This window comes from Daucus carota, chromosome 6, assembly GCF_001625215.2.
Source record: "Daucus carota subsp. sativus chromosome 6, DH1 v3.0, whole genome shotgun sequence".
Taxonomy (NCBI): Eukaryota; Viridiplantae; Streptophyta; class Magnoliopsida; order Apiales; family Apiaceae; genus Daucus; species Daucus carota.
In genome coordinates this window covers 413890-427830 of record NC_030386.2, presented here as the reverse complement: position 1 = coordinate 427830, position 13941 = coordinate 413890, and the positions used below count along the sequence as shown (strand labels likewise).

General features: G+C 36.9%; 2 protein-coding genes across 4 annotated transcripts; one reads left to right on the top strand and one right to left on the bottom strand.

Annotated features, from left to right (window-relative positions):
• The first annotated feature begins 1781 nt into the window (after positions 1–1781).
• On the top strand, positions 1782–11687 carry LOC108227493 (uncharacterized). Of its 3 annotated transcripts, none has more exons than XM_017402655.2 (8): positions 1782–1973; positions 2610–3748; positions 4557–5886; positions 7369–7648; positions 8943–9050; positions 9136–9414; positions 10805–10948; positions 11106–11687. In XM_017402655.2, the coding sequence occupies exons 2-8, from the start codon at positions 2650–2652 to the stop codon at positions 11292–11294; spliced, it is 3429 nt and encodes a 1142-aa protein (XP_017258144.1). In that variant the 5' UTR covers positions 1782–1973; positions 2610–2649; the 3' UTR covers positions 11295–11687. The 3 variants fall into 3 exon arrangements, with proteins under 3 accessions (XP_017258144.1, XP_017258143.1, XP_017258145.1); XM_017402654.2 differs by having other exon boundaries at positions 1793–1977; XM_017402656.2 differs by having other exon boundaries at positions 1800–1933.
• A 260-nt stretch (positions 11688–11947) lies between these two features.
• On the bottom strand, positions 11948–13508 carry LOC108225616 (fasciclin-like arabinogalactan protein 21). The gene is made up of 2 exons (XM_017400543.2): positions 13110–13508; positions 11948–12962 (listed from the first exon to the last, which is right to left on the bottom strand). The coding sequence occupies exons 1-2, from the start codon at positions 13438–13440 to the stop codon at positions 12034–12036; spliced, it is 1260 nt and encodes a 419-aa protein (XP_017256032.1). The 5' UTR covers positions 13441–13508; the 3' UTR covers positions 11948–12033.
• Positions 13509–13941: the final 433 nt, after the last annotated feature.

Below are 13941 nucleotides of genomic sequence, written 5' to 3'. Positions count from 1 at the left end.
AGCATGTCGTTATTTGAACGTTCATGGACCCTTATTTAACACCGACATTGTATTTTCTTTATGATAACAATGGAAAAAAAAAATTTAGATCTATTTCTTTGATTAATGCTCATGGTTGGTTTCCATATATTTGTCATCTTAGACCCCATGGCTCTAACATATATGTTTTTCTCATGTAGCGCTCAAACAAACCCAGATCATGCTTATTTACCTCCTATAGCATTCCATCTCAAACGTAAAGATTTCATTCTCGTAGTCACTGTCTAGCCCCACAATTTTAACATCTATGTCTTGATATCTAGCCAGCTTGTAAAGCTATTACATAGAAAGAAATTCTACGGAGAAAAACTCAAACACTCTCGAAAGAGAGATTTTTTTGAATATTAATGTAAAGTTTATTCTTGTTAGATGTTGAATATATAATTATATTTTAATGAGTATATAAATAAACATACAATAATAGTTATAATATAAAGAGTACTGCTAGTAAATTCAAATTCAATTCAGTATCCAAATTTTTTCCAAAATGACATGATATGTTATAATTAGTGAGATGTTTAAAAATTACGGGGGTCATTACATTAAATACGTATAGCCAATTAAATTATAACTCGTGTCTTTTGAAAAATATTTTAGAAATAGATTTTAGTGTTCCAACATTTTCCTAATAGAAAAATCAATTAAAATGTGAACATATCCAAATATCGACTTTCTGTATTTTGAATTTGATTATATGATATAGATATAGAAATATTAGTAATAAAAAAATTCAAGAAAGTAAAATTGAGTGTGATTATAAACATATCTGTAATGTGACATAATTTATCTTATTAGCTATTATAAAATGCTAATTTGCTAATTAATTCCTATTTGAAACTTTTTTTTAAAAACCAATTCCTATTTGAAACTTAATTTTTTACCAAACAGCAAAACTAGTTAAATTGAATGATACTAGGGGTGTACACAGTTCGAGTTGGTCGGTTTACCGGAATTTAACAACTCAACCCAATTAAATCGAGTTTTCAAACTTTCAAACCAACCCAAATCATGTAAACCTTAAAACCAAACGAATTTATAGTGTTTCGGTTTGGATCTGTTAGTCGGTTTATTAAAATGTATAAGTTTTGAAATGATTTCTGTTTACTCATCATGACACCACAAGTATATGAAGTTTTAAAGTTCATGTAACATACGAAGTTTTGAAATTTTGATTGTTTTTATTGTTGCAGCTTGTATGATCAGGTTTTCAAGCCTAATAAACAGTTCAGGCAAAAATAATGCTATCACCAGTGAGCTCATTAGCTTGCAAAACACTCGTGTTAACAGCTCCTGCAACCCAAAACATTCGAGAAATCCGATTCACATTATCACCCCAATCATTATGGTAATCATGAAGATACTTATCAACAGGCACATTCAGTTCCATACCAACACAAAAGCACATTAGCGATTATATCCAACCCCATTAAATTGGGTTTGTCATTTTTCAATCCAAATACGTTTTGGTTTAAAATATTTCTATTTAAATCGAGTAAAAAATGATCGGTTTGGATCGGGTTGGTTTTTAACCAACCGGTGTACAGCCATGTGATAGTATTACAATTATACCATACGCTATAAAAAAAACATGGTCTGGACTGAGCTGCAGAATTGATACCTGCCCAAGAAAACAAGGCCCCATTTGAAGCAGTACACAAAGAATAAGGCCCCATAACAAAGTGTCCTCGATAAAATTTCAAATTTTGAGAGTTAAAAAGGAATATATACATACAGATATTTGTATGTATAGTCTGATTGGGTCTGAAATGAAAATATGTGCAAATAGAGGGCCAAGATTGAAACTTGAAAACAGTAAACATCTTCACTTGTGAACAGCCCAGCTGGAAAAACAAACAAAGACATCAAGAAATCAAGAAATTGATTTGGGTTAAAGGTGGGATCTTTCAGCATTTTGACTCATTTTTCATGGATTTGTAAGTAAGTATTTCAAGCTTTGTTGATTTAAGATTGAATTAGAGATGCCCAAAAACCCATATTAGTGTTTAAGCAATCTAAGTTGAAAAAAATTAGCTTGCTTTGGTTTAGTACTAATTCTTAAATCTTGATATTACCCATTTTGAAATTTTGATTTTGGGTTAGTTGAATCTGTGTTATTGGTGTATATAAAGATGCCCAGAAAGCTATATTAGTGTTTAAGCAATATAAGTGAAAGAAATTTGGTTGTTTTGATTTAGGACTAATTCTTGAATCTTGCTGGTACCCTTTTCAGTCTTTTGAAATTTTGAGGTATTTGAATTTGTGGCGTTGGTGTATTTGTGTACATATAGATGCCCAGAAACCTTTATTAGTGTTTAGGCAGTTTTAGTGGAATAAATTTACTTATTCCGGTTCCGAACTATTCTAAAATGTCCTTATTAGCCAATTCAATTTTCGAATTTTGAGGTAGCTGTATTTGTGTTTTAGGTGTAGATGTTTATTCCAGAAACCTATATTAGTCTTTAAGCAATTTAAGTGAAACAAATTTACTTGTTTAGGTTTGGAGCTAATTTTGTGTTGTTCCCTAGTTAGTAATTGCTTGTAAATTAAACTTTCATGTGTGTGTATTTCAGGTTTCGTATGCTGTGATTTGTTTCTGGGTTGATTAGCAAAATGGAGGAGTCGTCGAATAGTGAAGTTGATTTTATATTGGAATTTTTAAAAAGGAATAAGTTCTCTAGGGCTGAAGCTGCTTTACGTAGTGAGCTCGGTAAGAATCCTGATTTGAATGTTTTGTTTCAGAAACTTAGTACTAGTGATAAAGAATTTGAGACTGAGGGAGAATTGTTGGAAATTAAAAATGGGCCTGCAAGTTCGCAGAGAAGTGTGGGAGTTTCTTGTGATGAGCTTATTGTTAAAGAAATTGAGTATGGGGCCACTAGAAATGAATCTAATGAGAGTAGGTGGAAAGTTCCTGAAGAACTGATTAGTAATGGTGATGAATTTTCTATTGGAAGAAGAGAAAATAATTCAGGCTTCTCTGGGAGTTCTGAGAATAACGTGCTTGATTCACATGTGTGGAAGTTGAATCATAAAAATAGTGTTGTGGTTGCTGATTCTTTGCGTAATGAAGGAGGTAGTAGTGTGAAGGCAAAACAGACTTCAAGAGAGGGAGACGGTATCAATAATGAGAAAAGTTTTACTTCTTCATGGCTTGGGAGTACCAGTACATTCAGCAGTAATACAAAAGAAAAAGAAAATGGCTATTCTAAAGGTGATGATTTTGTAGGAAATCCTTGGTCTAGAAGTGATGAGTCCACCTTAGACTCGGGCAAAGAAGTATGGAAAGACTGTTCTGTTAAAACTGTGCTCCAGTTTCCAAAAGCAGATATTTCTACTAGTTATGATAGTTTAACTGCTGGTATTGGAGATGTAAAGGACGTGAAGAGAAAATCAAAAGAGACAAATTACGCTCGGGATGCCATAAAAGAGCAAGAAGATGAGGTTGCAAGAGGTATGTACTTTGGGAAAACACTGGAACCAAAAACTTTTGGTACCTTAGGAATTATTCCATATATACCTTCTGAGAATCATAGGGAAGAGTTCCCAAGGTTGGCTCCTGTTAAGCTTAAGTCAGAGGAGAAGCCATTAAATATAACATGGGAAGAAAAGTTCGAGCGTGATGTACCCAGTTCAAAGATTAATAATGCCGACGCTTTTCTAATTGGATCATTTTTAGATGTTCCAATTGGACAACAGACCAACTCTTCAGGTTTGTTGATGTGATAAGAATTTCAAATTAGCTTTGTTCCTTGCATACAGTTCTGGACTGTTCATTTTAAGTAAATCTGTAATCTTGTTTGCTTGCACCAGTTATATGACATCATATCGCATGACGTTTCACCCCATGTGATAATGATTTAATTTCTACACTGCCAATCAGAATAATAAAATTAGGTGCACCATTTGTATAATTTTTTTGTTAGTTTTATCTGTCACCGAACATTGCTATTGTAAGTGTCATCAATTTCTGACCAAAATCGTGGTCTTTTATTAGATAGTCAAATATATCTCAGATAAATATGCAGGTGTGTATATGTGAAACATTTAAGAAGTATATGGTTAAGTCTTTGGTTGGTTGTATCAATTATCTTTCTTGTAATACTGGAGATATACTAAAGTGTCAGAGAATATAGGATTAATTAGAAAAGTGGATGAGTAGTTTTCTAATTAAATTTTACAAAATCAACTTGTTGGTAGACAATAGATATGGTGTATGATATTGTCAGATGAAGATAAAGCTATTCTGTTTATATTGGGATTCCAATTATGCTTACATACTTGGTACTTGGGCTACTCACTTTTTGTCTGGTAATCAATGGTTAAATTGTTGGTATGTGGTCTATTTTAAGAGGTGAATGCTTCTAGTCCCTGTTGTCTATATGCTTTACTGTATAATGGTCAACATGGGTTCTGAATTTAAACTGTTATCAACCTGTTTCCAATGTTGTATTTTTCATGAGCCTATATCTGATTACTATCATAAAGTGGTTATTTGATACTTGAAATTACTGTTTCAGGTGGGAACAGGCCTGGAGGTGGCAATTGGTTATCTGTCAGCCAGGGCATTTGTGAGGACACATCTGATCTTGTTTCTGGTTTTGCAACTATTGGTGATGGATTAAGTGAAACTGTTGACTATCATAATGAATTTTGGGATTCTGACGAATATGATGATGACGATGATGTTGGCTACATGAGACAACCTATAGAAGATGAGACCTGGTTTCTGGCTCATGAGATTGACTACCCGAGTGATAATGAAAAGGGAGCAGGACAGGGGAGTGTTCCAGACCCTCAAGAAAGATGTTCAAACAAAGATGAGGATGATGATCAGTCATTTGCTGAGGGGGATTCCTATATAGCTGGTGAAAATCTTTTCCAGTCCAGAAAAGACAATCCACTTGCATCTTCAGATGATCCAATAGGGCTCTCAGCAACAGATATGTACGGGAGGACTAATGAAAGAAGATTAACTGCTCAGTATGATGGACAGTTGATTGATAAGGAAGAGCTGAATTTAAGGTGTAATGAACCTGCATGGCAAGGCTTTGTAGCTGAGACTAATGATCTTATTATGCTAGGGGACAGGAAAGTTATAGACGAGTGTGAAAGGCCTCGGCCTGATGATATTTTTATGGATGATGATCAACATGATTCAGTAAGATCAATTGGTGTTGGAATTAATAGTGATGTAGCTGATTTTGGCAGTGAGGTGCGGGAAAGTCTGCTTGGAGGTAGTAGTGAGGGTGATATGGAGTACTTTAACGATCAAGATGTTGGCGGGTCTAGATATTCTCAGCAGGATCTGGATAATAGATATAATGGCAGATCTAAGAGTGATAAAAGTAGAATCAGTAAGCATGACCCTCACAAGCCTGTAACACGACATAGCAAAGGTGCTGGCTCAAAGTCAAAAGATCTCAAAGATTTGGCATTTGCCTTCCCCCCACCAAGAAATGGACCAATTGTTCAGACAGTCTCTAGTAAAACTTTGTGGTCTAACAAAGGGAATGCTGATAATAATTTGATTGGAAGTGAAGACATGCTTTCTTCATGGAAGCAAAGAAGCAGTGATTCATCACCTGTTAGAAGCTCATGTGATGAAGATGAGGGTAATGCAGTGGGATCCACAAATTCTTCCCCTTCAACAAACTCAAAGTACGGTTATATTGAGCGGACTCATGTCAAAAAAGAGGATGAAAGACTTCTAGATGAAAGATTAGAAGATCCAGGCGCATCCTTGGAGGATGAAGAAGCAGCCGCCGTGCAAGAACAAGTAAAACAGATAAAGGCCCAGGAAGAAGAATTTGAAACCTTCAACCTAAAGATCGTGCACAGGAAAAACAGGCATGCCTTCTCTCTTCTAACTCAATCTTTATTAACTGTCGGTGCTTATGTGTAGAGCGATACTCTACATTCGTTTCCTTTTGAGGTTGTGGGTTTCTCATATCAAACTAATGTATCTCCTACATTTGCATATTTAGTTTGTCAGGCATGTCATCTTGGTAAATTATTCTATGATCCCTACAAGCCTGAACAGTGGAGATCTTATATTTAGTATCATTTGTTTGTCTTCCCTAGCGAGATTATAACTGCTCCAAAATATATGGCACTGTACGTTAAAGAAAATGTATGGGAACTGGGAAGGCTCCTAATATACTTACTTTGCATGAATTTCTCTTATTAAATCTACATCTTGAATCTCAATACACAATTAAATCCTTGGGCTTCTTGTTTACAAGTGTACTTTGCTGTTTGGCTCTTGTGCTACTGAACTGCATGCACCCAGTCGGTACTCAATAATCAGTAAGATTGGATTCAGGGAGACTAGAATGTAGTCTTTGCTCATTGCCTGTATTAAAATTCTCGTCTTTTCTTTATTGCATCCCCTTCTAGCATTGATGTTGTATCTTTAACACATGTCCAATCTAAAGAGTAAGAGTATGTAATCCTCTGCCATTTTCCCTTAGATTAGGGAACCTGTCAAGTTAAAATAGATTTATAATAGTGAAATGCTGCATAGGAAGTGCAAATTTGAATCGAAGCTTAGGGAAGAAGAGGCTCGACAAAAAAGTGGGGCAATTGCAGCCTATGTTACCCGGACTCTTCATTTTGTGCCGAGTACCCGTGTCGGACACTCGACACTCGGACATGGGTATGGACACTCAGACACCTATTATAGGGCAAAAGCATGTAACATTTCAAATTATTGCCGAGTCTGACACTCGGACACGTATCCATATTCTACACCTTTAGCCGAGTCCGGGTAACATAGATTGCAGCTATTCTTGAAAAACGCTTTCTCGACTGTTTTGTTTTGTTTTTTATAAACGTAATTGTTTTTGTTTCAAGCAATTTGTTGATGCATTGCTATGTTTAGTATGGTCAGCTTGCAAACACAAATTTTTATACTGATGTATTCTTCTTATTTTTTAAATTCAGTAAAATATAGTACATGATTCATTAGACATGAATGCAAGATTGTAATATGACCTAAACATAAAATAAGGTGCAGTAAGATATAAACAAATTTTACTAATAATAATATTAGTACACAACAAGATTCACTAGAAATACATGTAGGACCTGATGTTTGTTGAGTTTTTAGGTCAAAATGGTTGTTCGATGTTACTATTTGGCATATTAGATTGAAATTATTATTTGCATAATTATAGGTAATTATATTGTTCAAAAGCTCTGGCATATTCTGGTTTTTCTCTTTGCTTATTCTCGTTCATTATTTTTCTCTTCCAAATTCAGCACTGGTTTTGCTATTAGAAACTAAAGGAACTGCTGTTAACAATTCTATACCTCAATTGATTTTTCCAGAACCGGCTTTGAGGAAGATAAAAATTTCAATGTTGTTATAAATTCAGTCCTAGCTGGGAGATATCATGTCACAGAGTATCTTGGGTCTGCTGCATTTAGCAAAGCCATTCAAGCACATGATCTCCACACTGGTATGGATGTCTGTGTAAAGATTATAAAGAACAATAAGGATTTTTTTGACCAAAGCCTTGATGAGATAAAGCTTCTCAAATTTATTAACAAGAATGATCCGGGCGACAAGTATCATATACTGCGGTTGTATGATTACTTCTACTACCGTGTAAGTCCAATGTATCTTGCTTACTATCTGTAATAGTTAAGTTTTCTGCAGACAGTACATGTTATCATGTGATTTAGACTCACCATGGGTTATAGAATAGTATCCTTTTTTTTTTAATTACTGTTAATTGTTGCATTTTGGGGTCAGCTTCTAGTGGTCTGAGGTACCCTTTCAGTGTAGGATAGTAAAATAAGCATTGGTTTTCAGTTCATGTCTGGAGAAAGATTTTAACAAACCACCTAACAAAAAAAAAAAGATTTTAATTTTTAACAAACCCGCTGATATCTGCACAGCTATCTTTTACTATAAGATCAGACATGGGGAGATCACAAATGACCATGATGCTAATTCTTTTATTTGCCTTCATGAATCATATCTTATGCCTACTGCCTCGCGCTCAGAACATGCACCTTTAACGAACACAAACATTTTATATTACAGTCTTAATTTCTTGTAGTTGAAACCGCTCACCAGACCCTACACATAATAGTTTTTGATTATTTAAAGGTTTGAGCTCTACCTTTATGTATCTAAACTTTTTGGAGATACTATGACGAAGTCGGCTATTTCCCAAATGGTCCAGTTATTGCAGCCCCTGAAAGTACAAGTATTATGCAGAAGACATAAGTTTTGTTTCGCTTAAATCTTTGCATATTTTGTTTCATCACCTTTCTAATGTTTGTTCGCGTATCTACTTCATTAAAATAATATCAGAAATTGCATGTATTGCTTGTGTTTAATTTTGTCTTCCTAGTTCCTATCCTAAAGCCTGAGATCTGCTCAGAGCTGTTTGGTTTTAGTATGAGGAGAAAAAAGAATAAACAGATGAAGCAACAAAAATTCTATCAAGGCTACTTTATAGTTAGCTAGCTATTAATGTTCCCTAAAAAGAGTTCTGATTTACCGCATTAGCATAGGTCCCTGAATTGCCTTAAAATATGGATAGACATGACTGTATAAAAACACGTATTACTGCTAAACTTGGATAGTAATCTTGTCCTTTTTTTAAGGATGTAAGAACCCATATAATTTGCCAAAAGTGCCTTTAGACAAAGGCTGTGATACTGAATTCCATGTGGATCTTCTTGAAGCCAGATTTTCCTTCAAATTGCCACCATGGTTATTATCTGCTTTTGTGATTGGAGGTGTAGTATAATAAACCCATATGTTCATGGTTTTGTATACTACTTGTGAAAGGGAATCTGTGATGATTCTTCTTACCAATGCAAAATTAGAGCTGTACCCATCGAGTATCAGCATAATTAGTTCATATCATATTTTTTTTTTATTTCAGGAGCATTTGTTGATCGTATGTGAACTTCTGAAGGCAAATTTGTATGAGTTTCACAAGTTTAATAGGGAATCTGGAGGGGAGGTTTACTTCACAATGCCAAGATTGCAGGTTCTTTTGTATATTCTTTTTGATGAGTGGTTTCACTTTATTATCATGTTAATGTCATGTAATAATTTTAATTCTGCGTGTGTAGTCTATCACTATCCAGTGTTTGGAGGCCCTTCAGTTCTTACACGGCATCGGTCTTATACATTGTGATCTAAAGCCAGAGAACATTTTGGTGAAAAGCTACAGTAGATGTGAGGTGAAAGTTATTGATCTAGGAAGTAGTTGCTTTGAAACAGATCATCTTTGCTCCTATGTTCAATCTAGATCCTACCGAGCCCCAGAGGTCATTTTAGGACTACAGTATGACAAAAAGATTGATATCTGGTCCCTCGGATGCATATTAGCAGAACTTTGTACAGGCAATGTGAGTTTCTAACATCACTTTAATTTTTGTTGTAGTTCTGTTGAATGTTGAAGATAAACTGGTTAACATCGTTTCCTGTAACTCGCTAATATATTACTTAAGTCTTGAAGAGGATAATTTAAAGGCAAGGGTAGATATTTATAAAATAGATAGGTTTGACTCAACTTTTAAATCCAGTATTACAAAGTATATGCTGTTTTGGGTATATTTACCATCTCACTTCGCAAGGGGAAAGAAAGGGTGTAGTATCTGTTTTCTCGATGATTAAACTTGAAAACCTTGCAACATAATGGGCCTAGGTTGTGTTTTTTCATCTTCTCCATTTGGGAGAGAACTTGGTGATTAGAACTGCATACGTGATTCTCCAAATTAATTTGGAGAATCTCTTGCTTGGATTTCTTTTGGAAAGAGGTGATCAAGGGAACATGTAAATACATGTAAATAAAGGAAGTGAAAAGTGTATAGTACTCACTATTCAGTGTGGGAATGCCCTCTAGTCCTTAAAGGAACTATTACAGAAGAACCACAAAAAGATGGGAAGTTTCCTCATGTCCTTGAGTGGTTTAGAGTATGCAACAAAGCTACCATGCCGCCAAAGCATCTTTCCATCTTCTTCAAGTAACATTTCAACTTCTGTCTGGCAATCCCTAGTTTGCCAACCCCCAAGTAGAATGCACCATGAATTTGCCTCTAAAGTTAAATAAATGAATATAAGCTATTATTTCTTGCTCCAAAAGGGTGGAAGAGAGGAGTGTAGCAAGAGTTTGTTTGTAAACATGACAGGAGAACTGAGAGGCTTGATTTATCATTAGTTCATTACTGGTTTGACCACATATGTATATATATTATTCAGCATTTGGTCTGCCTTATATATTTCTGCCTATATCTCATCCTTCCCAGAACTTCCAAGCTGGACATGCCGGGTATTTTTAATTTGTATATATTGCAACGCCGCAAGGGTAACTTTTACAAGCTTAAATATTCATCTTTAATAATTAAAGATTTAGTATCTCTACTAAGGCATTCATTATTAGCATCAAGACACTGTAGAACCTGACTTTTAAGACACTGTAAGCCTAACTTTGGGTTTTAAATATTAATATTTATATAGTCTTGTACAGGTGTGATTCAGTATTTTCTACCATTATCCTTTCTGTTATTTGCCAGAGTTATAGTTTCTTACTGTGATTAAAAATAAGTTACATGTATAAGTTTGTGCAGTCGATATGCTAATCAGATTCGTGATGTGATACAGTAACGTGCTTATTGCATTTAAAATCCTTTCTTCTTTTTATCTTTTTTCTTCATATACATATATATATATAGTATTATTTTTTATCTGTATATAGATTATTGATGTATATATCAGCTAATGTACTGGTATTTGTAGGTTCTCTTCCAAAATGATTCACCTGCAACATTGCTTGCTCGGGTTATTGGAATTATAGGACCAATTGACCAATACATGCTTGCCAAAGGACGAGAAACATACAAATATTTCACCAAGAACCACATGCTCTATGAACGCAATCAGGTAATGATAGTGTAGTATCTGTTGAACTCACAGCTGTTCTGCTAATATGCATTGTCAAATTTGTTGTGAATATTAGTCATTCTGAAGCAAAATGACATTAGTAGTCCACTAAGATTTAACTTCTCTACTGAGGCGTGTTCCTTTTTTTTTTCTTCAGGATTCCAACAGATTGGAATACTTGATTCCCAAGAAGACATCACTAAGACATAGATTACCAATGGGGGACCAAGGTTTCATTGATTTTGTCAACCATCTACTTGAAGTGAACCCGAAGAAGCGCCCTTCAGCATCAGAAGCTCTAAAGCATCCATGGCTGTCATACCCTTACGAACCAATATCTTCATAACCCTGTGAGGAAATTCATCAGAGTCTAGCAGAAGGTACCCTGTTACTCAAATTTAGCTTAGATGCGAGAAAAGGAACTCCGGTTCTAAGCCGCATTTAAGTTGGCTACAAATTTGAATTGGTCTTGCCGAGGCTTTAGCCGTTCCACTCCTCCACAATGCTTAACAGGCCTTTGCATTTGTTTGATGTGATGTTGTCTGACACTTCCTTCTTTACACACAGTTTTATGTAATTTTATGGTACTACTCTGGAATATAATCCTTCACATTAGTTGTATCATTTAAGTCTTTCTCTTTTTTGCTTTGTCCTCAGTACTGGGAAATTCGTCAATCTTGTTGTATATTATGTGTGATTCTTCTTCTTGCATTTCATGATAGCTGGAATTTTAAGTGAATCTGCTGTCCTGTGTTTTTGCTTGTTCATGTCCTTTCTCGAAGTTTAGATCGGAAAAAAAGGGTCATCCTGGCCATTTTTTTTCCGAAAACAATGTCCATTATTTATTTCTCACCAGACTAAGCTCCCAAAGTGAAGGAAAAACTTATATGAACATGAAAAACAAAGTAACAGCAAGTGCATTTCAATTGAGAGGCAACATTGTCATCTTATACTAATCTCACCTACTTCAACAGAACAAACAAGCAAATGCCACAGAGCAATAGCATCAAGCGATAGAATGATCTCTACAAACAAGAACCATACACACTAGTAGTTACAAGCAGCTAACTCAAACAGAGACGGCATCACAGGCCGTGATGCTCTTCGTTCACGTCGAACATATGATCGTGCTGCGGCTGTGACTGTGGCTGCGGCTGGACCTGAGCAGTCGGTGCCACCTCGCTACTACAAACGCCTGGAACAGCTCCCTCAGTCGCAGCACACGATTCAGTGGTATTGAACTCAGGAAATGCAGCAACTCCGTATGGTGAAAGCGCAGATGCTGCAGTAGCAGCAGCAGCCGTGTTGTGAAGATGCGGAAACGGTAAGTAAACACTGTGAACAACGATCTTCAGGTTCCGAATCACATCCGGCACCTTGATCCGCACGTAATTGATCCGAATCGGCGTTGCTCTCCCGCCAGCAGCGGTCACTAACAGAGACTCTCCTTGCTCAAGCGTAGGCAACTCAGTCCCTACCGGAATCTTCTCGAGATCGAAAATCGGAAGCAACCGGTTCGGAACTATATGAAACCGGACACTACTGACATACGAATGCGAACCGGAGAAAATTGACTGATCGTCAATTGCAAAAACAGTCATACTGTTGAGACTAACAAGCTCCGCGTACTTGACTTTCATCGCCAGCGATAAAACACTGAATCCGGTGCTTCGAAGCCTTAGCATCGCGTCGCGAAGCATCAATCGCATGAGATAGAACGGAGCGGCGGAAGGATGATGATGATGAGGCTGATACGGAAACGAGAGAGAATTCATTCTCTCGACGTTACAGGAGAAGGGAGAGAGAGGCGCGAGAAAGCCTTGGATGCCGTGGATGACTAAGAGGCCGTTGTTGAAGAGATCAGGACGCGTTATCTCCACGCCGCCGATGAAGATTTTGGAGGCGTTTGTGCGGACGTCGGTGGCGGAGGTGATTGTTATGCACCGACCTGGATCCATCGTTTCGATCTTCGTGCCGAATGCGAGTTTTTTCAGGTAATCGTGCGTGAATAGACCTGGAACAATGTTTTCACCGATTAATAATGAAATTCCACGTAGACTAAAAAACACTAGAAAGCACACACTAAAAAACACGCACAAATACACACACACACACAGTTATATCTGAATTCTACGATTCATAGAGAGAGAGAGGGAGGGACCTGGAACGATGTGTTCACGGAGGAGACGAGCGACGGAGCAAGAAGCAGCGGTGCAAGCGCGAATCGAAGCGTCGTCAGGAGCGAAGAGAGTGGAAGGACCGCTCCACGTAGTGTAAGAAGCGTCGGAGAGAGACGGAACCGCCATAGCCAGCTCCTGAAAGCCGAGGTTCGTGAGAATCGGCTCCAAGAGATTGGTGACGTCATCGTGGAAGTACGGAACGGCAGAGTCCGGCGCCGGAGAGACTGCGGCGGAGGAGATAGCGACAGCACGGCCGAAGTAGAAGGACGCCAGGAGGATGACGATGGAGACGATCGTCAGTTGCAGAGGCATGTTGAAGTGAGGAGTGTGTTGTAGAGAGAGATGAGAGAGAGAGAGAGAGCGAGAGAGAGATTTGAAATGTGAAGAATGAGGAGGGAGATGAAAGAGTGAGTGTGTGTATATTAGGTGGTGGGGACATCGAGGTCGTTATTAGTTTGTTAGAGGTGAGGGATGTGATTCGCTGCGGTCGACTGTATCAGGTGAATGATAGTGATTGTGTTGAAACCGTTAGAATTGTGATATGTTATTATTGGACGGAGGAGATTAGGTATTGTTGAAATGCAGGTCGGTTGCTGTGGTGTGGCGATGCAGAGTATTGGATTCTCTATATTCCCTCCGCTCTGCTTGGATTCGAACTGTTACTACGAGACACCAGCTTTGTGCATGCATGAAAACAGTCATGCAATTTTCTTCGCACCACATATAAAATGAAATAAGATATTTTTTTTAAAATTTTTCTATTAACAGATCATTTATTATAATTAAACTTTTTATTTATGAACGAGTTAATTT

What these genes read in the sequence shown, in the direction of transcription:
- LOC108227493 (XM_017402655.2), top strand. Translation starts at nt 2,650, where the DNA reads ATGGAGGAGTCGTCGAATAGTGAAGTTGATTTTATATTGGAATTTTTA. An exon ending in ACAACAGACCAACTCTTCAG is followed by an intron (nt 3,749 to 4,556) that starts GTTTGTTGATGT and finishes TTACTGTTTCAG; the next exon opens with GTGGGAACAGGCCTGGAGGT. An exon ending in TCACAATGCCAAGATTGCAG is followed by an intron (nt 9,051 to 9,135) that starts GTTCTTTTGTAT and finishes CTGCGTGTGTAG; the next exon opens with TCTATCACTATCCAGTGTTT.
- LOC108225616 (XM_017400543.2), bottom strand. Translation starts at nt 13,440, where the DNA reads ATGCCTCTGCAACTGACGATCGTCTCCATCGTCATCCTCCTGGCGTCC. An exon ending in CCGTGAACACATCGTTCCAG is followed by an intron (nt 12,963 to 13,109) that starts GTCCCTCCCTCT and finishes ACATTGTTCCAG; the next exon opens with GTCTATTCACGCACGATTAC.